The sequence below is a fragment of the Festucalex cinctus genome, chromosome 7, assembly GCF_051991245.1.
Source record: "Festucalex cinctus isolate MCC-2025b chromosome 7, RoL_Fcin_1.0, whole genome shotgun sequence".
Classification (NCBI taxonomy): Eukaryota; Metazoa; Chordata; class Actinopteri; order Syngnathiformes; family Syngnathidae; genus Festucalex; species Festucalex cinctus.
Genome location: NC_135417.1, coordinates 6,911,452 through 6,934,673, shown reverse-complemented (window position 1 = coordinate 6,934,673; position 23,222 = coordinate 6,911,452). Strand labels below are relative to the sequence as shown.

General features: G+C 40.5%; 2 protein-coding genes across 4 annotated transcripts; both read right to left on the bottom strand.

Moving 5' to 3' along the window:
* Nucleotides 1–6,321: 6,321 nt before the first annotated feature.
* LOC144022856 (protein rapunzel-like) lies at nucleotides 6,322–14,378 on the bottom strand. Of its 2 annotated transcripts, none has more exons than XM_077528013.1 (3): nucleotides 14,252–14,378; nucleotides 8,409–8,908; nucleotides 6,322–7,680 (listed from the first exon to the last, which is right to left on the bottom strand). In XM_077528013.1, the coding sequence occupies exons 2-3, from the start codon at nucleotides 8,900–8,902 to the stop codon at nucleotides 6,987–6,989; spliced, it is 1,188 nt and encodes a 395-aa protein (XP_077384139.1). In that variant the 5' UTR covers nucleotides 8,903–8,908; nucleotides 14,252–14,378; the 3' UTR covers nucleotides 6,322–6,986. The 2 variants fall into 2 exon arrangements, with proteins under 2 accessions (XP_077384139.1, XP_077384138.1); XM_077528012.1 differs by lacking the exon at nucleotides 14,252–14,378 and adding an exon at nucleotides 13,075–13,239.
* A 1,466-nt stretch (nucleotides 14,379–15,844) lies between these two features.
* rpz (rapunzel) lies at nucleotides 15,845–22,949 on the bottom strand. Of its 2 annotated transcripts, none has more exons than XM_077528016.1 (4): nucleotides 22,893–22,949; nucleotides 21,693–21,777; nucleotides 19,282–19,760; nucleotides 15,845–18,445 (listed from the first exon to the last, which is right to left on the bottom strand). In XM_077528016.1, the coding sequence occupies exons 3-4, from the start codon at nucleotides 19,753–19,755 to the stop codon at nucleotides 18,239–18,241; spliced, it is 681 nt and encodes a 226-aa protein (XP_077384142.1). In that variant the 5' UTR covers nucleotides 19,756–19,760; nucleotides 21,693–21,777; nucleotides 22,893–22,949; the 3' UTR covers nucleotides 15,845–18,238. The 2 variants fall into 2 exon arrangements, with proteins under 2 accessions (XP_077384142.1, XP_077384143.1); XM_077528017.1 differs by having other exon boundaries at nucleotides 15,845–17,387; nucleotides 18,232–18,445; nucleotides 21,693–22,897.
* Between the last annotated feature and the right edge of the window lie 273 nt (nucleotides 22,950–23,222).

Below are 23,222 nucleotides of genomic sequence, written 5' to 3'. Positions count from 1 at the left end.
TTTTAATACTTTGTCCTTCACTTTATGTTAGTGCATACAGAAGGCTTTGATACAGCTTCTCAAGAAGCATCTCATGAAGAGGTGGCTTAAAGAAATGGTAGGTATTACAAAAAATGGCCAGCAGGTGACAGCAGAGTACAAGATATCTTCCTAATTAAATTTAGAACTAGTAGAACTAACTAGTTTGTCCAGTTTGTCCACTGGGGGGCGCGCTGACAAACACTTAATACTCCTTCAAACCTAAAAACGTATAAATACGTTTTTTTTAATACTTTGTCCTTCACTCCCAAAAACATAGTTATACATTTTTTATGCTACTGCATACAAAAGGCTTTCACACAGCTTCTGACATGAAGAAATGGCTGAAACCAATGGTAGCTATTACAAAAAAATATGGCCAGGAGGTGAAAGCAGAGTATAAGAGATCTTACTAATTAAATTTAGAACTAGTAGAACTAACTTTTAACTTTAAAATGACTTGATAATAAGATTATATTACTTTATTTTATTATTTGTATTGATTTATATGGAAATGTTGTGCCACCTTTCTACTAATTGCAGTTCTGAGAAATGCTATGCTAATTTGCTAATGCTAATTATTGTTAGCCCATCTATTGTCTTTCTCAATTATGTTAGCAGTAAATCAATTAGCAAACTTTTGGTCAATCAAAATATAATTTACGTACATTTTTGGATGTTTAATTATGAAATACTGTATAATGGGCTTTTATTGTTTGTCCTGTGAAGAACGATGAATACGACAACTACCACCAGATGCACAATATGGATTGAGTTGAAACATAAACTGCCACAACTCTTCCATCTTTTGTAAATTGATTATGTCATGACTATGTTTTTCTAAAGTATAATATAGCTAGATTTTTAATTATTAAAACAGATGACTTTCTTTTTTTATTTATTTTTTTTTTATTTGAGGAGTCCAGAACAAATTAATAGAATTTCTGTTCCTTTCAATGGTGAAAGATGACTTGGTTTGTGTTTTTTGTAAGCTTAAATGTGTTGAAAATGTAGGGGAGGGGCACGACTATGATTATTATTTATTTTATGATCTCTGTAGTGCAGAATTTCACCTTCAGTCAAACTCTTTTTGTGTGTGACTTGTCTAACAAGCGTCCTCAATCGCTTTTGCTTTGTTGAACGAGACACGGAGAATGTTTTTCTATTGACTGGCTTTTATCTCTTTGACCTTGGCCAGCATCTAATGTTTCCTGGCTGTCTGCCGCAAAATGTACTGCACCCCCCCCCCCCCCCCCATCCCCTCTGCCCCCCAAACAGAGCTCAACAAGTGCAAGCTGGAAATAAACATTCATGTGAAAATGATGCTGAATAAGACAAAGGTTTTTTTTGTGCAAAGCGGCAGTTATCGTGAATTACTTGGCCCATAATCATTCATTGTATGACAATGCAGTGGGTATAAAAAGTCTACACACCCATGTTCAATTCTGTGATATTAAAAAAAATAGACCATGATCAATTATTGAAAAACCTTTTACAATTAGTCACCTGTAATATACAACTTTTTTTTTTCTTTTCTTTTCAGATGAGACGTAAACATAAACAAGTGAGATGTGGTTTCACAAGTGTGCACACTTTCTTAAACCAAGGATTTTGAACGCTTCAGATTTCCCTTTACCACGACTAAGACGTATGCTGATTTTGACACTCTTTTTTTTGTTTCTTCAAATTTATTAAATTATTTCTAGCTGTGTTCATTTGAAATGTGTAAATTGTCATCAGCGCTTTTTGGATATCGCCTGTGGGATTAGATGTGCAAACAAGCCACATGAGGCAAGTATGAAGCTTTCAAAAGACAAATATTATTTTACTATTATTAATACCGGACAAACCGGTTTGCAGCTTCAATCGGGGGGGAAAAAAAAAAAAAAAAAAAAAAGGAGTATTTCCTTGTTCTTATGCGCTAGAATAACTGGATTAACATTATTAACAACAACAACAACAGTGAGGGAGATTGAAATGTTTTTCATTAGGACAAGAAAACTTTCTTGTTTAATCAAACGAAAAACTTTCCCATCATAATGCGAAACACATTTTCCTTTTTTTTTTAAATTTTTTTTTTTTTTTTTTTATAAATGTGTTTGTGTGGACTCCACACTGTGGAGACTTTCCCCTGCGACGGCACCGTCATCTAAAATCAACATTTCAACAAAAAACGTTTTGCTGAAAAAGGGAGGATGTCCCCGCAGATGTTTCCGGGACAGGACGTGCAGTGACACATTCGGCCCGTAGGGGTCAACAGAGGGCGAGAGGGAGGAGGACGAGAGGGGGGAGGAGGAGGAGGAAGAAGCTTCCTTTGCCCACTCCGATCATTCGTCACTTTCTCGGGTCAATACGAAGCGACAGGAGAGGAAAGAGATAAAAAAATAAATAAATGAAATAAAGGCCAGGAGGGAAGCGCAATCGATTGCCTGCGCAATCCAATTATTCGTTTTGGCCCGCTAGCAACTTAAATTACATTCCACGTTAGGATCTTTATTTTCCACTGCCTTCTTTTACTTCAACAAGATGCTGAGATATTTGCGCTTATCAGCAAAATGTCACTATTTGTCTAATTAGGGCCCGACTGGAAATCACTGAGAAGAAAGTCACAAAATTATCAGCTGAGAATTTAAATTTCCAGAGAAATGTATATTTTTTTTTTTCATAATATTACAGGAATAAAATTGGTGTTTAGAGAATAATAATTTTTTTAAAAAAACAGCTTAATGACAGTAAAAAGTAGGGCTAGGCAAGTAAGTACCAAATCATATTGGGCCGATACCCTGCCTTATTTCAACGTATCGGTGAGCTGCCCTCTTGTGGCCATTTTACACTCAGGAACTACAAATTAGAAGAATAGGAAATTGCAAATTCATTTTATACAATTTTAAGGGAAAAATAAAATTAAATTTTATATATATATGAAAAAAGTTTTGAGTTGAAATCTTTTTGAAAACAAAACAAAACAAAAAAACAGCTATAATATTAACGATTATCTCACAGTGATTTAATTTTCAAAATTTTACGTTACTTTTATGAATGATGGTATTCTCAGGAAAATTAAACTTAAATTTTGTAATTTATTACTGGAAGAAAAACGATTTTTTTTTTTCTTTTAATATGATTTGTTCATGCAACCTTAGGTATTCTTATGTTGTTTTTTTTCCACTCTTTGTCATTTCATAAATAAAATTGACAACTCCATGAAAATGTGTTTAAAAAAACAGACACGTGCACACTTCGTTAAAAATAAATATAAATAAATAAAAATAAAAAAAATACACTGACTAAAAATGATCAAAAATCATGCGAACTTCATCACAGTGCATTTTGGTTTCTACATTAACGTAGATCTTTATTCATGCTAAACTTTCAATAGTTTGATTTTTCCGGTTAGAAAATGCACTAGAAGGGCGTCATGATCACTATTTGTGTCTAAATAGCATTCGACAGCTTTTTGCCGTTATTTTTTTCGTGCACTTGCTGTGTCCTAAATAGGATATCAGGCAAATGAATGTGTTTGCATAGCCAACGGCGATCGTTTGCTTTATTACACTTTTATCAACTGACACTCCAGCTGGCGAGCAATAAAGCCCTAAACTTTATTGCCTGCTTGCTCTCCTTCACTTCCTGTTTCCCACGAAATTTGCAGTAACCTGACTGCACAAAAGTAATCAGATTACTGATCATTTCATGGACTAAATATTAGGAATGTTCCAGTCAGAGTACGCAACTCCAGTAGTCACCGATAGATACATAATTGTACGTTGGTTGGTCGCCAGCAGGGGGCTCCCTCCACGTACTACTTTCTTATCGTCTCCCTTTCAAGAAGACGCCATCATGGCTTGAAGGCTTTTTATCCAATTGGATCAAATCAAAGAGCAGGATGGATGCCTTAATAACATCATCGTGAGCCGGGAGGAGCCCTAACATCGATCCGCTCTTTCATTTTGCTTATGAAATATTGATATTGGCTTCTATCTGCTTCTGCAGAAGAAGACACTCTCTCTGTTATCTTTTTTTTTTTTTTTTTTTTTTTCAAATGAGGGCTGACTAATCTGCCTGTTCTCAGATCAAAAAAATCAACGTTTGCTACGTGAAGCTGTCGCGTCATAATCACACGTTGTGGAACTGCTAAGTTTATAGCGCCCTCTGCCGGCCAAATACTTAAGCTACACTTTCACCCCGAGTTGACATGATCACGATTAGTTAATCAATTCCATCAAAATTGGCGGAAACATATTCATATGATCTAAAAAAAATTATATAAATATCAAAAATGATATAAAAATGGTGGTAACAAGAGGTCAGACTATGTTTTTTTGTTTTTGTTTTCGCCTTTCCAGACAGTTGGAGCTGTACAGTTGGTCAGGATGTTGCCACAGTGAGGCTTTTTAACGAGCGCGAGGAAAGGAAAGAGCACACACGTCTCCGATCAATATTTGTTACCTTTGGCCGAAGGCAGTGCAGCCACTAATCAATATGTTGCCACTATCACGCTGGCTGCACACCGCATTAGACACACCTGAACATATAGCGCAATAAAAGATAACAACGCTCCCTTTGGAATGATGCTGGTTGTTGGAAAGCTGGTTCGAAGTCGGGGCGTGTCGCGTAATATGCAAACGTTAATATTTCTTACCAGTCACAAATCCTTCGGCGTTCTCCTCCATGTTGAAAGTTGAAAAGTTCTCTCAGCTCGGAAACTCGAGTGTCAAAATAAATTCCGATAGTTCTCCAGTGGTAAACACGACGTCGGCTTGGCGTGTGGTATTTATTTACCATCATTTCCGTACCACATAAATCGATAAATCCAAGCAAACTGACGTGGCAACGAGTCACACCTGGTTCAAGACGTCACGTGAGTAGCTGGAGGGAGCTGATTGGCTGACACGAGAAGCTAAGAAATGAAAACCGAACAACGTAAGCAAAACGTGAAGGCAAACAAAATAGAAATCAAAATAAAGTCAAGCAAAACACAGATGACGATTACCAAGTGGGATTTCTCGTCTTTCTGCCACATGCTAGCTTCATTGAGGACTCTTAATTGGTGTCTTTAAAGGAAAACACGACTTGTGAAAAACTAAACAACTATTCTGTGAAATGGTTAATTTCAACTCTCCCCTGAAAAAAATTGCCAATTTATGTTGAGAGATTATGATTTTATAGCACTTTTTATGAATATTTTTGCGTTACAGTATCCGCCATTTTGGACAGTCATGTGATCGTCGTGACATGTCATTCCCCCCTTTGACAAGAACGAACACGAAATTTTCATCCGTAGCCGTGATTGGTTAACACAAACGTGTAGAATGCCGCATCGTCCAATCAGCTCGAATTATCATACAGAATGTCCCGCCTTTCCTGACCAAAATACTGTGAGGAGGTACCAGATGGATATTGCGGAGAACTCACTTGAGTGAAGCGCATATCCAGCCGGCTATTGCCAGGTTACTAAACTACATGTCGTCTGCTAAGCACGCTTTAGCCCACATTAGGAGAGGACACACACGGAATGACATGAAACCGGACGTGCTGAGAATTTTACTCTGAACAGAACTGTCGCAGTATTTGGGATCGAAGATGCCTTTTTTTTTTCTTTTTTTTTTGTCCATTACGTCAGCAAAATAAACTCTCATTGAAATGAGCGAAGACGGCTTCCGGTTACGCACGGGATACGTCGTCACGATCACGTGACCACGAACATGGCGTTCACTACGCTATGTTCTCATTGTGATATTTAAATCGGTTTAAAATAAAATTCAGGGAATAAGATGCCAAATATATTGCAGTTATATTCTTTATACACAATGCCTCATCCGTCTTGTGTTGCTTTAATGTGGACACTCGTTTGTCTATATATGGTCTGCGATTGGGAAAAGTCCAGGTATCAGCTGGGACAGGCTCCAGCTCAACCACGACAAACTACAGGAAATGCATGGATAGAATATTTCAACCCATAAACAACAAAAGTGGACACTGGTTCAATAAGCTGATTGAAACGGAAAGCATCCGTATTAAAGCACTGCATCATTCGCCCGTGTCTGTTTTACAGCCCGCCTAAGACTGCAGCCAGCGTCTGGGTAATAATGAACGGCTACGCATGCTAAGCTAAGCACTTTGCGACTGGCCTGCGGTCTGACAAAACGCTGACTCGGGTGCGAAGGGGGAATTCAATTAGCGGCCGCAGATGCTAACGGTTGCGGCGTCAATCACGTTTGTGCCGCGGGGAAGCGGGCAGGCCGATGAGATTAAACACTTGCCCACATCCATAAACGACTTGTCCGCTGGCAGGAAGCAAAACGCGTTCAATGCTCACTTTATTGACACAAATCAATCCAGACACATTTTCTTAGCATAGCAAATAATATTTGGACATAAACGTGTGCACTCAAATGTCCCTTCTGCTCTCAAATATGTCGACATGGTGTGAGGTTATGGCTTGAAAAGTCGTCTGTTCTTAAAAGTGCAACTCTCACGAGAGAGTTTGATTTGGGGGTTTGGGGCGGGGTCACATTTAGGTTTATGATTAGAGGATAAAAACAGTCCTAATTTGGGTCAAAAAAAAAAAAAAAGAAAAGTTTGCTTTTGACAACCCATCAATCGCTTACAGTGGGTTTATGTTTAGGGTTTGGGAGACACTGTTAAGGTTTGGCTTATGCAAACTATGATTAGTAAACATGAATTATCGAGATTAGGGATTAAGATTTAGGTTTATGGTAAAGGGATTACAGTCTGCAGATTTACATTGAGTGGGTGTTTGGTTTAGGATCAAGGTTTTAGTTATTCTGGATTAGATTTAGGATTAGGGGTAGGGTTTACCCTACAGGGACTGAATGTAAATTCCACCGCCTATAATTCAACCCCGGTTCCAAATACTGCCTGATCTGGCCCCAGGAGTTAAAAACCCAAATTCTAATTCAGGGAGGTCCGGTAAGCTCGAACCCGTGCTTTCGAGCGCTTGCGTTTCAGTCGGCGTGCACGCACACGGCGACGTTCTTGTGCCTCTCCCAGTAGTGACAATCTTCGGGGAAACTCCAAGCGGCCGCCGACTCCTTGTGGCGGCTGACGGCGTGCACCACAAAGCCGCTCATCTGCTTCTCCAGGACCTCCACCACGGCGGGGGCGTTGCCCTTGCGGGCGGCGCCCTCCATCATCGCCGCCACTATGGCGTCCCTGGGCACCGGCCGAGGCTGGCGACTGAAGGACACCACCAGGTTGACGTCGTTGACCTGCAGGACCTCGAAGCAGTTGCGACCCGCCAGGTGGTGGAAGCGCTCGCCGGCCCGCCAGTTGCGGTACGAGCTCCCCGAGTGGTTGATGAGGCGCAGCGACCAGCTCACCCAGTCGTACTTCTTGACCAGGAAGTCCAGCAGCTGCCGGGCGGTCTCCTGGAGGTCGTCGCTCGGATTCTCCTGGAGCAGGCGCTCGGCGTCCAGTTTGGCCTGCTCGGGGAAGGCGTCCACGCACGACTGGATGGCGGTCTTCATCCGGAGATCCATCTCATCCATTTTGCGGCTCCAGTCGGCCATTTTGTCCTGTTCGTCCTGCGGGTTTTGCGTCAAGGCCGTGTGGCCCATCAGGGCGATGAGACCCAAGCACAGGAGCTCCTTCATGCGCACGCAAAAGTCCTCCAGCAGGCGGCGGCTCCTGGAGACGTACCTGACAACACATCACGTCGGGAGAATCGTTTCACATCGTTGTCTAGTTTTCATTAAACTCATTTGCTCCCAAAAACGTATATATACACGTTCTATTTTAAATATTACCAGTGTGCCAAAGACGTATTTATACGTTTTTCTTTTTTTGATAGAGCATACGGAAGGCTTTGATGCAGCCTCTGAACTGAAGAGAATGGTTGAAGCAATGGTAGTTATTACAAAAACGGCCAGCAGGTGGCAGCAGAGTATAAGAGATCAACCTGGCCCATATTGCAACAAGCTGTTTTCTCCAGTTTTCAACAGGTGTGAATAATGGTGAAACAGCAAAAAAAAAAAAAAAAAATGCAATTATATAAAAATATATATAATAAATAAAAAATGGTATTCATGTCAGCAGTTTTACAATGGCACCTAAACCCTCAACTCAAATCTTATTTGTAAACTATACTAAGGCCCAAACGAATACAATGCTGCCATCTGCTGGCCATAGTTAGTGGGTGTTTTGATTCCACAACCCTTTGACCAGGTAGTGCTGCACTTAATGTTGCACTGCCTATTGATATTAAAAAAAAATAAAATAAATAAAGAAAAACAAACAAACGTAGTTGACGTCATTTGACGTTTATGGCGCCATACATCGTGATTTTACACATTGTGATTCAACGTTTTTGGCAGTCAAAGAGTGAAAAGAGCCAATATCGGCCAATTATTCATTAAAACCGAGCCTACCTTTCCACAACATCCAGAACGGACTCTCCAAAGCTGCTGTCTCCCAGGAGCGCATGGTAGAGTACAAACAAATTCTTCTCGCCGCCACTGGCGGCGAAATGCTCCAGGAACAATTTGGTCTTGACCTCCCGGAACTGCGGCTTGGCGTCGATGACGTCCATGTACTTCCTGAAGTGATTGCGGAGGTTCTCCTCCACGGCAAAGTAGCGCGAGTCCAGTCGGGCCTTCTTGATCTCGCAGTCGATGTCGTCCAGCTGGCCCGACAGGAGGTCCAGACTGTTGCGCACCGTCAGGAACTGCTCCTTGACGTAGAAGACCTCCTTGCTGTGGACGTTGTCCAGCGCCAGGCGCAGGACGGGCGCGGCGGCCTCGCACAGCGGGAAGAGTTGCCCCACCGCGCTGGCCACCACCTCGGCGCCGCGCTCCAGCACGTCCATTGCCGCCTCGATGGCCTCCTTCTTCTGGGCCACCGCCTTCTCCAGGGGGCTGCTCATGGCGGTCTGTGTGACAGGACAATCCTACTTGTCAATATTCCAAACATAATAGGACAAGTAAAGATTTTTAAACTTAGGCCATTAGGAGTGTGAATTGCCTAGTGTACTTTGGCGATTCGATCTATATTATGATTCGATTCTAAAGGGATATGAATATGTCGTTTAATCCTAGATAGCTTAAAAAAATTGTATAATCCTGCTACTGGCTTGGTTTATACATAAAAAATGCTTTATTATAATAAAGATGAAGTGTGAAAATGAAGTGTAAAAAGTGCGGTTTGTAAAGTCCAGGTTGGAGTTTCTGTGCAGGTTACAGGAAACATCTGCTGGAAACAACAGTTGCTGCAGAACGATGCTTCACACCAAAAACCACAAACGTCTGACACCAACGTCAAGCCACCAATCTTCTGCATAGCAACGGCACGGCGATGGACCCTGGACCAACCAGATGAGGACAACTTAAATTGATAATTGCAATTTTTTAATTGTATTATTATTATTTATTTTATATTAATTAAAATTTGTTTTTATTTATTATTTTTTACTTTAAATTATTTATTTCTATGCATTTATTTCATGTATTTAATATTGTATTATTATTATTATTATTATTATTATTATTATTATATTATATATATTAGACTTTTAAACATAGGCCATTAGGAGGGTGAATTGCCTAGTGTATCTGGCGATTCGATCTGGATCACGATTCAATTCTATACAGATTAATCCCGATATAATTTATAAGTCGATAATTGCAAAAAATTTTTTTTTATTATTACTATTAATCTTATATTTATATGCATGTAATTTTTTTAGTTTATTTTTTAATTACTTTTATATTTATTTTTAATGATTTGATTTATTTTATTATTATTAATACTACTATTATTATTAGGGGTGTTAAAAAAAATCGATTCGGCGATATATCGCGATACTACATCGCGCGATTCTCGAATCGATTCAATAATCGGCAAAATCGTTTTTTTGTTTTTTTTTAGGATTCACACCTTAAGCATGGAAGAATGTTATATGAACGGAACATTAAGCCTTAATATTTTATTTCAATGCTGTTCAAACATGAAACAAATTACAACCTCTATAAGACTGAAATTTCAGATAAATAAATAATACATTTTCATATAAATCTTACACTCTACAAGCTTACTGATTAGTATTTTCTAAATTTGAATGAAAAAAAATCGCAACAATCGACTTATAAATTCGTATCGGGATTAATCGGTATCGAATCGAATCGTGACCTGTGAATCGTGATACGAATCGAATCGTCAGGTACTAGGCAATTCACACCCCTAATTATTATTAATTTATTTTTTAATTCAAAACATATCGCACAAGTACAGATTTGTAAAGCCAGCCCGTTGTCGTGACAACAGCCTAGCTATCGTCAGAGCGGCTGAAGCTAAGTCTGCAAAGCCAAAGAAACAAGGTAAAAACAAAAAACAAAAAACAAGTAGTGCAGGAGACGGAGCGTCTTGTTACGTGGTTGTTGTTCCACTTTGCCAACAGCCTTTCCTGCACTCCGCATAAATTATTGATGTCAGCAGCAAAATTCCATAAGCAGCCTCCGTGGATTGAAAAAGTCATTGATTGCTGTCAGCCAATCAGAATGTTGCTGGGGGGGGGGGGGAACAAACAAAAACAAAACAAAAACAAAAAAACACTTCAAAATCTAAAATTTGAAACTGACTACAGAGTGGGTTTTGCATAGTGGACTGGACTCTCCAGTTCCCTATACCAAATCACGACGTCATTTTATTTTATTTTTTATAATGGACTGTATACAGGGAGCCCTCGAGCTACATCCTACGCTAGCGATGTCATTAAAAATCTAAAACACATTAAAATATAAAAAAAAATAACAGGCTGTGCGACTGAAGCCCAAGTCTTTGCCGATGTTCGTCGGTCTCTCTCCTTTCTGCAATCTATAATGTCGAGCTTCATTTCCATGGTAACTGATTTTCTTTTAGCTCGACCAACATTGATAGAAAACATCGCTTTCTTCTTTGGGGCCATGACGTGGGAAAACAAAGAGGGCAAAAAAGCCAAAGATACGCCCACACGTGCACAAGTGCTAGTTAGCACCAGCTAAGGGCTCAAATAGTGGACGAGGGGACAACACTGCGGCCAAAATTCATTCAAGGACGCATCTGTTGAGGAAGGACGCATCTGTACTTGCTCCTGCACTCGCTCGTGAATCTAACTACTTGTTGATTTTTGCATTGGGATTTTTAACTACATTGTTGCAGAATGCCTGGCGGAAAAAGAGCTGACGAGATTGAGGAGATAAAATCTTCTCTTAAAAAACTCAGTGGAATGGTTGCCGAATTACTTGAAATGAAGAAGAGCATTGAGCCACTTCTTCAGGAAATACAGCAACTGAAGAAAGAGACACAGGAAAAAGATCGACGCATTGTTGCCTTGGAACAAAAAGTGGATGATTTGGAACAAAATCTTCGTATCAACGATGTGATAGTCACCGGTATCAAGATCAAGCCGCGCCGTGGCCCTTTGAAAGCTGCGGCTAGCACGAGCACGGAAGATTCTGACCAATCTTCAGGGAACGAGACTGTGGAACAGCAAGTGACACTTCAACTCAGAGATTTGGGATTAACTGTTGATCCTGCGCACATTCAGATGTGCTTTTCGCTTCCAACTGGAGGGACACGACCACCGGCAGTTCTGATCAGGTTTGTTGACAGAAAGAAAAAGATTGCTCTTCTGAGAGACCGTCACAAGCTTCGTGGGAAACATGTCTACATCAACGAAAACCTCACCAAACGAAATGCTGACATCGCCAAAAAGGCTCGACAAATGAGAAAGAATGGACTTATCGAAAGCACGGGGACAAAAGACTGCCGAATTTTTATTCAAACTAAAGATAACTCTGGTCAACTAAAAACACGAATCGTGAAAGGAGCTGAGGAATTGGCAGCGCTTGAGAGACAACAGTAATTCACAATATCACAACAACAACAACAACAACATCACTAATTACCCAAAGCTGGAGTTGTATATGATTATTTGCTGACTTTGCCAAGGCTAACTCTTGTTTATACACCTGCATTGATAACATGTATTGCTGTTCCCGTTTGAATCTAAATATTGTCTGTCTCGAATTCCGTTTGGACATTTGTTGTAACAGTCAAGGCTACATGATAAGGCTGTATTGTGGCTCCAATGAATCTGCTGTCAATACGCAAAATGGGGGTTGGTGGTCTGGTTCCTAGAATGCAGCTGGCGTGCGCCGCTCTGCTGGGTGAGCGAGGCTGGGCAGCGCACAGGAGTCATCAGATCCACAACATGCTAGCAACCAGTGGTGCTACCTGACCAGAATCGAGTGCTGAAATTGCTTGAAAGCAATGGGCTGAATGCAAGCCGATCTACTCTTCTGGAAAGCACAACATGTGTGAAAGCTGATCCGAGGTCAGCGAAGACCCTACTGGTGAATGAGAAGAATTGCGCTTGCCTTGGCTGCTCGCCTGGCGGGGTGGGCTTGCTGGTGGCGTCTGGGGACCGACTCACCAGTGCCAAATGACTGGGACTAGCCACAATCTACACACGGACATTCAAGATGAACTGAGCGAGCAGTGTTTGGGATAGTATGGGATGGATAACGATAAAAATTAATGACTATTCTAAATAATGTATATGATTGATGCGTTATAGTAATGGGTCGATGGGGACGGGTCTCGAATAAGCTTCGGCTTCGACCCGTCAGCCCTTCTTTCGGATGTCAACGTTGCAAATGATGTGATGTGATTGATGTAAACTGTAATGTGTCCGAAAGGAAAAAAATGAATAAACAAAATGGCGGACGAGGAGCCAAAATGGCGAGCTGGGTGTAACCATTGTAAATTCGAAACACCTTGGGTGGAGTGCGCCTTAACTCGAGGACTCACAGTAGTTGAATCACAGCTAATATAGCCATCGGAGTTTCACACCAGCATTTTTTTTTTTTTTGGTACCATTTACAACACTTTAATTTCTTAAAGCTTAAATGCAGATATTAAAACACGTTTAAGATAGTGAGAAAGAGAGAGCAAGAAAGCAAGCACATTGGTAACAAAAAATAAATAAATAAAAATACATGTACAAACAACGAAACAGTGTAATGATCCTCTGTGTTTATCCCAAACTACCAAACTTACCATCTCACAATAAACATCAATGAATCCCAAAGATGCACCTTGTAAAATGAACCGACAGCCATAAAAAGTAGATTTGACGGGGAGTGACCTTCAATAACGTCAGCAAAAGCCAGTACGAGCTGAAAATGCTTCGTTTTCGTTCTTCTTCTGTCAAATTTATAGCATCGAAATAAATGGTGCGCCGCCATCTAGTGGTCAACAATAGAATGACACCCCACCCACCAAAAAAGAAGCAAGACACGATAACTGTAAAAATAAATAAATAAATAAATCTGTGAAATGGTTGGATGACAAAGGTGAAACCCGAAATATGCAGGAAGTAGAAGTAAAACGTCCTCAAGAAAATATTCAAGTAAATTACGAGTAACTTTTCTTTTTATTGACTGTTAGCTTGCGAGCTAACTCGTGACTAGCACGTGATATAATCCCAGCCATAGCAGACTGGAAGAGGAAATCGATTTTACCGCTCCATCATCAAGTAAGCTACACTGAAAAAATAGTTTTTATTTCATCATCTGTTGCACATGATTAAAATGTAGCCAACTGATATAAATATCACATTTCCCCCCCTAAATAAATACGTCAATTGACCACATTTTATGTGCAACTCGATGTACATCATATTCAAATCAAATCCATTCAAATTACTTTTTTTTACGGTGTTAGAACTAATTTTCCCATTTTCACACAATTTAGAAGCCATTTCGTTACACTTAAAAGAGACCTGAAGTAGTCAGCAAGTACTATTTATACTTGTTTACGTTTTCCCACCGATTGTGAATGCACGAAATTTGAACCACCACCGTCGACACAATTCCCAAAGGCGTCTCCTGTTTTCGTAAATAAAAATCATAAATAAAACACAACACCGATGCCGGTGATGTCATGCAACACAAAATGGAGGCTGTATGTGCGTGTGTCCTTGACTGGATGGATGTGATTCATTCGAGAAAAAAAAAAAACAAACTCCTTGATATCCACATAAATCATCACAAATAATCAAATACGAAGCTGATTTTGGTTTGAAAAAAAAAAAAATAAAGTAAGAAAAAAAAAACTAAGTGCTTGGCGGATGTGCGCCGTTACGCACATGAAGTGGCCCCCATGCAGGTGACGTCACGTTGATTTTTTCAGCATTTTCAGTCCGGATAAGAACATTCAGCACATTCTTACTTACCTCCGCTTATTCTTCCTCTTTTTTTTCACGTCGGACAAGTTGAGTGGAAGATTCCCCGCATGTGCTGCTTGTATGTGAAGAAAGCTGCATGGGGAGGGGTCCAAAAAAGAAAAGCGAGGAAAAAAAAGCGGAAGGAAGGAGTGATGCGCAAGAAAGGGAGGGAGGGAAGGAGGTAAAGGAGAGACGCCACATCTTGCTGTCGTTTTTCGTCGACAAGGTTCTTTTTTTCTTTCTTTATTTTTATTTTTGTGTGCTTTTTGGTCCACCTTGGGGAGCATCTTGAAGGTGAACAACACGACGACTTAAAGGTAAGATGATGTCATTTATATTGAACATATGTAAGGTGAAAAAGGAACATTTGAAAGGAAAGCAAACATTAATGAGGTTTGATTGGATTTCTTTTGTTCCACAAAGTGGAGTTAGAAGACGGTTTGGTATGTGTGCAGGTGATTGCGCAAATGCCACTTGCGCAAAAAAAAAAAAAAAAAAAAAAAAAAAAAAAAAAAAAAAAAAAAAAAAGGTAAATGAACGCCTCAACCCACCCTCAACCTGCGCCAAAAATAAATCACGACGATGATGACGCAAATCCGACCAGACACGCAACCTGAAGTTAAAATTGTTGCTTATATATGTTTTATTGTATTTATTTGATGAGATGTGATGCCCGTGACCTCATGCAGAATTGTGCGAGTCAAAATCAGCATTTTTTTTCTTCTGGATTTCACACATGTGGAGTCATTTTATCCGACATGATACAGGCTTCGACACTCTCTACACCTTCTTTAATTCACAAATAAATAAATAAAAACAATAAAATAACTACCCCACTGCTCTAGATGACAGACAGCAAATAAAGCACAAGTTAAGTCGAATGTCGACTATTTATAGCGCTTAATCACAAAAGAGTGTCAAGAGGCCTCACGGGTCCACATCAGAAAAATATTAACATTTGAACATGATCTGACTGATCTGAACCCCTCCGGGGTGCAAAGGAGGAATAATAATTAAAAAAAAAAAAAAAACGCGTGGGAAAGCGAGGAAATGTATGTTTGCGATGGACAGTATAGTGGAAAACAGGTGAAGAGTTTGGCGTTGAGACGGAGAAATAGCAACATCTGCTGGACATATTGAGAAATTGCACCCCGGTGTTGCTCTCAATTCAATCATTTTATGGTTACTGAATCACATCGCTCGTTTCAGGTACGTCGTTTTTTTTTTTTTTTTTGGGTGGTGGTGGTGGTGGGGGGGGGGGGGGGGCTGTTGCGGCTCCCCTGGGACTGGTGGGCTTGCCACGGACGTTCTAAATTCATACGAAATCATAATACGCAAGTCCGTGGAGATTGCCCACTGATCTGTACTGGGTAGCCGCCATATTGCCACTCCCAAATAACGCGAACATTTGAGACAGTACTTAGTAGAAATAGCATGATTTATGCTGTTTAAATTTATTGAACAAAATGACTTAAAAAATAAATAAAATTATATATATATATATATATACACACACGTGTGTGTGTGTATACATACTCATGTTTTTTGCTGTGATGCGTAGAAACGTGCAAAAAATAGTAAAAACAGCCAATATGACAGGCGTTCAGTATATAACCTTTATTTTCTTTTTACACTGCATAATATGCTTATAACATAGTAACAACAGAGGATGTGTCACAATATAGTAAAAAAAAAAGGGAAAAAAAAAGAGCGAGAAGAATATAAACATTGAGGCACTGCTGGCTGCAAAAAAAAAAAAAAAAAAAAAAAAAATTCAACCCAAAGTTGTTTTGCTTTTGGGATAAAGTGCACATAGAACACAAAGTGAGCAAGTTGGCACGAGCTTCAATGCCCGTTTTCAAAGTCATTCGCAAAGACAATGTGCAACGAAGCGCTGAAGAAAGAAAAAAAAAATAGTGTCATGAATACGTGTGAAACCACTTTTAGTGTTCATGTAAGAACTTGCGATGACATCACCACAAAGCATAAGGAATTGGTTTTTGGGGGGTTATCTAATTTCAGATGTTGGGATTTGAATGAGTGCAACAAAAACAAAACAAAAAACAAAAAAACAAAAAACAAAAACAAAACAACAACAGTCCCATATTAGTCTTATGTGACTCAGAAAAGTAAAGGGAACATTTTACTAATTCAAATTTCATGATATGAATTAATTTTTTCATTGCAATTTGAGAGAATTGACGTATTGATATCCTCCTGCCGCGATTGCAGGATTTCACCATGCGGGCTGGCGGAGACGTTACGAATGATTTCGTATCCTCTCCTAGCTTGGATCGTCTCACTATTTCGGCTTTGATGCACTTGGCTAGCTAAGGTACCGTTGGTCATACCAACTGCTAGCTTATGACGGCACAAACGTCTACTTCCGTGTCGTTAGGGCCGCTGTGTGATGCGCTTCGCCCCCGAACGGAATCGGCCGCTATCAATGCGCAGGGTTTCGCTTTATTCCGTTAACGACACGAAAATAGCAGCACTTGCCATGGCGGCGCCTTTCGTTTTAGTCAAATCAGTCATGATGTCACAGAACATCATTTAAAAAAAAGATTTTTATGTTTTAATATTAGATGACCGTTTACTGACCCAACACCGTCAAAAATTGAGAACGTTGAAATTGAGAATTGCGTCTGAATCTCACAGGACATCTGCGACTATCTTAGTAACAATTTTTTTTTGTAACATGGCTTTGTTTTTATGTAATCATGTTTTGTCAGCGTGGCTTTGATCCTTTTTTTTTTTTTTTTTTTTTTTTGACGTCCTTGTGGCTCATTTTGCCGGATTATTAAACGATCTCCGACATGAACGTCATCGGTTACTTTGCATGCGACCTAACTTGTAACAAAGCGCATGAAGCAATTGCATGGGTGGGTGTGGTCCCAGAGTTATCATGATATTATTATTATTAATAATAATAATAATAATAATAATAATAATAATAACAATGAATTGATAAGAGGCGCTAAAAAAAGCAAGTGTGGTCCCAGCGTTTTTCTGCAAACAAAAAAATCTCGATGGACTTTTCAAATGGAAACATTTACTGCTCGTTACTAAAGAATGGAAATATAAATCTACACATTATTTTTTTCCCCAACTTTGTTTTGGTGCAGACGCTGCTGCTGAACATAACCTTGGAAAGAGGGAAAAAAAGAAAAAAAAAAAAATCAGTCAAAATGCTCGCAAACAATTAGCAGTCAATCAGTTGATTCAAAGGCAGGCATCATTTTTGCTTATGTTATTCAATTTAAATAAATCACTTGAAAAATATATGAAAGAAAAATACCAACAACCAATTTAAGGAAGGAATGTAATTTTTGTGGATGCTTGATCGTTTAAAGTGGCCTGTAGTGGAACTAATGTCAAAGGTCAAGTAGTGCGCTTGTGTTTTTGCCCGCCACTGTGGTCGTCTTGGCAAAATGAAGCATTCGAAGCATCGTGAACCACTTGACACATTTTAGCACCCTCTGGTGGCTATTTTTTTAGTGCAGTTTAATTTTCTTTAGGGATATTTTGGCCCTTCTGTTTTAACATCTAAGCTAATCGTCAGATCGTCGTAATATGTTTGTGAAGCAAGTCAATATGTGGAGGAACTAAATTATAAGTGCCTCATTATAAGGTGTTATTAGAGATGGTAGGTTGTTTATATGCATTGCTGTTGTGTACAAAAGCGCAATAGTATGTTTATTTATGTATCAACTTTTTTTTTTTTTTTTTTTTTTTTTAATATCGCCACCCTCTCCACAATATCGTGATAATTATCGTATGGTGAGCTTCATATTGTTATAATATCAAATCGTGATGTTTGGATATCGTTACATCCCTATAATTAATAATATATATGTATTAATATATTATTGCAGCGGACATTGAGTCCATTTGCACTGCAGCTTGAAAAATAAATAAATAAATCTGGCAAATGGTTCACGATGCTTGATGATAATGATGGTGTTGAAGATGCACATACGCGCGCATACCCGCGTTTCAGCGGCACATGCGCAGGGCCTGCTGCATCCTGTCCTGCACGTTCTCCATCTTTTCGGCCCACTCCTCGCTCAGGCCGGCGTCGTCGTCGCCGATGACAGCGGCGTAGCCCATCAGGGCGATGAGGCCGATGCAGAACAGGTATGTGAGGCGCGTGCACAGGCGCTCCATGGTGCGACGGTCGCCGCCCGAGTGCTTCAGGAACACCTCCAAACACAAAAGCACGACCGCGATTAGCAATGACAATTTCGGGTTGATTAGCTGCGAGCATATTTAATCCATCAGATCGAGTTGACCTTTTCCTGCTCAAGCTTTGGTTTGTCTCATGTGACAAAAGAATTTGTCACACTTTGTATCAAATTTAGATACATTTCAACTTCCTTGAATTTTATTTGAAAACACAAAGCTCTAATTGTTTGGTAGATTTATTTTAGATTGTCACAGCACTTTTCCAACATGGTGTGTCTCTCTTCTTCGCATTTAAAATGCAAGCTTCTGCTTCGGAGCTTCTTGTAAGGCAGGAAATGCTCCCATCTGCTGGTCGGAATTAGACATTGCCCCCTATTCCACCATAATATTTTCCTCCATTTGTAACGTTATATAAAAAATGTATGAACATTTTTCTATTTTCATAATTTTTTTATATGCAGCAATTCATATGTTAATCTAAGTTAATTTTCAGTAGATACTTTATGATATATTTATAATTTCAATATGTAATATTTATATAGAATTATTTTATAATACCTCTAGCTATCTAGATCTATCTAGCCATCTACCTACCTAGATCTATCCATCTATCAATCTATCTACCTACCTAGTTCATGCGAATGTGACTCGCTTGTGCTAAATAGTTCAAACTATTGAATTGAGTGATTTATGGAACATGGGTTGATGATTGTGTAAAACTGTAGATGGATAGAAATATCTATAAAAGTATGATGGCATTTTGAGCACAGTATTTCAACATCTGATGAAAACGAGCATAGAGCAGCGGGCGTACGTACGCTGGTTGACGTTTACGTTCCGTTTTGTCGACTCACCTCCAGGATGGGCCGGCTGAAGAGTTTGGGCTTGCCCACCACGCCGTCGTAGAGCGTGTGCAGGTTCTGGTCGCCCAGGTCGTCGGCGTAGCTGCGCGCAAAGTCGTCCTTCTTGCGTTCGCGGTGCTCGGGCCGCGCCTCCACCAAGTCCATGAACTTGCGGAACTGGTTCTTGAGGTTCTCCTCCACGGCGGCGTACTGGCTGTCCAGCGTCTCCTTCTGGATGGCCGCCAGCGCCTGGCGGTTCTTGCGCGACAGCTCGTCCAGCGCACGGTTGACCGAGCCGAACTCGCGCTTGAGCGTGCGGATGTCCTCGTCGTCGATGTGGTGCAGGACCACCCGCATCAGCGAGCCCGCCACGCCGAAGATGGGGTTGACCACCGCCGCCGCCGACGAGATGGTGGCCACGCACTGCAGCACCTTCACCACGCCCTGCTTCACCTTGGTGTGCTCCTCCACGATCTCCTCTTCCATCGCCGCTGCGGGGCGGAAACGCGGACAATCAACAAATTGAAAACTGATGTCAACTTCCAACTCCCCCCAAAAAAGTTCGACTTGCTTTAAACTCGTGTTAATTTCATCATCGTCAACACATTTTTTTATCGGACTAAAACTAGACTAGACTAAAACCCTCATTAACTCTTTTGATTAAGAAAGAGTTAAGCATGAGCCTCTCACTTTGCGCTGCAGCTTGTGTTGTGCATGTGTTACTATACATGTCCACCAGAGGGGAGCAAAAAGTGCCACCACTCTCTCTTCATTTCAGCACCACAAGCAGTGGACTGAAAAGGCACATGCGGCCAGTTTAGAACTTGACTGCCTTCATTTCAATCAAAACAATTGCTTTTGAGAGTTCTTTTTTTATCAGTTATCTTGACATTTTACTCAAATGGCATTTATATTATGAACTGTTCTTTTGTTTACACAGATGAGGAGGAGGTTGTTGTGGTCCAGTCAAGTGACGCAACCATTTCAGACGGTTTGACCGAAAAGGAAGAGCCGCAGAATCCAAAATGACCGCCATTTCATGTGGTTTGACACAAATGAGGTAAGCAGAATTGCAAATGACAGCAGGGGGTGGAAAAAAAAAAAAAAAACAACTCAAGATGATCAAATTGATTGTGAGTGAACTAAATATAAACAGAAGAAAAATACAAGGTTAAGAACATTTACAGTGAGTTTTTGAAAGATGTGTTTTTTAAATTAATGTTTTTTGGGGGGGTGGGGTGAATTTATTAATTGAGGCTGATGGTGAGGGGTGAGCACTAGCTAGCTCAAAGTGCATATCAAATTGAAGACAAGGGTTATTTAAGACACTATGACAGAGTAAATTCAAATAAAATCAAACTCTCATTTAAGACTGACACAGAGGAGGCGAGCAGAAGTCAAGCCATTTAGGAGTTTAATTTTTAATTAAAAGTTAAATTCAGAATTCAAGATCGCCAGCATTTAAAAAGAAAAAAGAAAAAAGAAAAAAAAAGGAAAAAAAAAAAGGGGTGCCCTAAATTCCAAATTTGTTCAATTCAATCAGCTCTGACACAGAGCCCATGTAGTTTTCTATGAAATTGGTAGTCGTAAGTGAATAAATTAGGCATATTGGTTCAATTAAATGGCCCCAAAACATAAATGTCATCCTTTAATTGACTTGAAAGGAGATTAGTTTTCTAGCAGGTGTGTTTTTTCTCACCATCACACGTATAAAAACTGCTTTCATTTCATTGACTTGTTTACTAAATATATAAATGAACATATTTACAGTTCAAGTTGACGTTTGTCTCAAATCCAAACAAGGAAGTGAGCAGCAGCATCCTGACGTCACCTGTTACCAGTTCGTCAGCCATCTTGAGCGCTCCCTAAATAAGCATAGCAACAAGCTAAGCTAATAAAAAAAAAAAAACTCACTTTTCACCGTTAAAGCTCCTCATTTATACTTCAATTGACATTTTTCTTCAAATATTAACATGTATGAAGCTAGTTTGCTGTCAGTCAGGTGGAAAAACTTGAGCACCATTAAGAGGCTTTTGAAGCCAAACAAGCGCACACCCTTCAGACTCACCAACTTCAACTAACGACGACGACTGACGCCAAAATACAACAATAAAATGTCTTCCGGACTAGTTGAACGTTTTGTGGATGTTAAAACGAGGCACAAACATCCGCTGTGGCGAACAATGGAGGCTCCATGTCTCCTTCCTGCCTTGCTTTGGCTCCCCCTAGCCGCGCCTCCATGTTTGCTTCTTTAGCGCACAGCCGCCGTGGCCTTGCGGAGCCGCTTGGAAAATGCGGCAAACACGGCCAAATTGCCCCTAAAAATGGGTCCTTCTCGGCTTCAACGCGGACTACACTCGGTCCACTCGAGATCCCAAGAAATATTGGCCATCGTTGGCCACATAAGGTTGCTTCTTGCTTACCTTTTTACTGGCTGATTTTCCACCTTTTGGAACGCCTTGTCCGACGGCCCAACCTCGACTGGCTCCGTCTTCTTCCCAGCAAGCCCTGCAAAAAAATGGACACGTCCATGTACGTTCAACGTGTAGGGGTGAACACGTTGGGATAAATCATCATTTAAGGGTCTACAGGAGTCACCAAACGCGTAAAATGGTCATTTGGAGCTGGATAGAGCCATTCTTCCAAGTGAAGCTTGAAAACGCCACATTAAATGGCTGAAATTTTAAAAGCAAACCCCTCACATTAACAGTCATCTCCCCCCCTTTGATTTTGAAAATATTCTGGTCCATCCCCACATTCAAATAGTCGAAACCAAGCCTGGAATTGTCAGTCTGCGCGCAACCAAACTCCAAAAAGAAGACTTTTGAGCGCCTTGCCAAACCCCGCGGCATCTTCCAGATACTAACAAACACTCCATTCATGATATTTATAAGTCCGAAAGACTCTTTTGGCATTTCAAAACTGCTTTGCGACAACTTCCAAGCCCGTAAAAGTGCAGAGAAATGACGGTTAAGGGAAGAAACGTCTCCAAAAGGGGAACAGGTGCGCACTGAAGCCAATTGGACTTTTCCATTGGCTCCAAGTAAGTACAAAAACTAACACGGGATTAAAAATACTCCAAATGTACAAGTTTTGCCGTGAAAAATGGCGAATTCCGCTGGAGAAATTGAATATCCGTTTTGCCGCACAGTCCTGCAAGAAGCGCACCAACGAGGCGCACATGAAAACACGCTCGATTTGGCTCCTCGAAGCCTTCCAAATGTTCCAATAAACGTGGAAAATAAAGTATTAGTGGTGCTTGCGAAGCGTTTAACTAGCTCACAGGCGAATAATGTGAAACAATTGAGGCTTTGAACGCCCCCCCCCTAGTCAGGCTGCGCGCGCATGCAGCAGCCTGGCAGCTGCTCCTTCGTCTTCTTGTGCTTTGTTCCGCGACCGCTCTAAAAAAACGGTCCGATAATAAATCTTGTGCTGCAAAAGCTCCACAATCTTACGACCGAAGCAACTCCTGTGGCGGTTGGAGCTGTTTTGCCCCAAAACAAACGCCCCTCGGGTCCTCTTAAGGAAATTAGGTGCGCCGCCTTCACACTATCGCAAATTACGGCGTCCCTGAAAAAAAACAAAACAAACTGAACATTCGCTTCATATTTGCGTGTTCAAACCTAAGAGGTTGGATTCAGGTTTGAAAATGAAGATCCCTCGCATCTATAACTCCCACCTCCTCCTTCACTGCGACTGCGCTCATGACGAAAAAAAAACGAGCGCACCTGTTCCGTTTGAGCAGCTGTCGAGCCGGATCCGATTGCGCGTGCGCGAGGACACCAAACTGGCCAAACGGCAGCATGATGGCCAACATCAGATCAAGCTACCACAGTCATTTCAATACCAAAAGTAGCAAAAACGAAATTAATAAACGACGGTATGCCTGAAAAAAATAAAAATAAATGAATAAAGACATTAAAGAGGAATAACAGTCACAAATTATTCCTCGT

Bases quoted from the DNA above. Each gene is read 5' to 3' on its own strand.
- LOC144022856 (XM_077528012.1), bottom strand. The intron at 7,681-8,408 runs GTAGGCTCGGTT...ATGTGTTGTCAG, and splicing joins GTTCTGGATGTTGTGGAAAG to GTACGTCTCCAGGAGCCGCC.
- rpz (XM_077528016.1), bottom strand. From the start codon at position 19,755: ATGGAAGAGGAGATCGTGGAGGAGCACACCAAGGTGAAGCAGGGCGTG. The intron at 18,446-19,281 runs GTGAGTCGACAA...TTGTGTTTGGAG, and splicing joins TCAGCCGGCCCATCCTGGAG to GTGTTCCTGAAGCACTCGGG.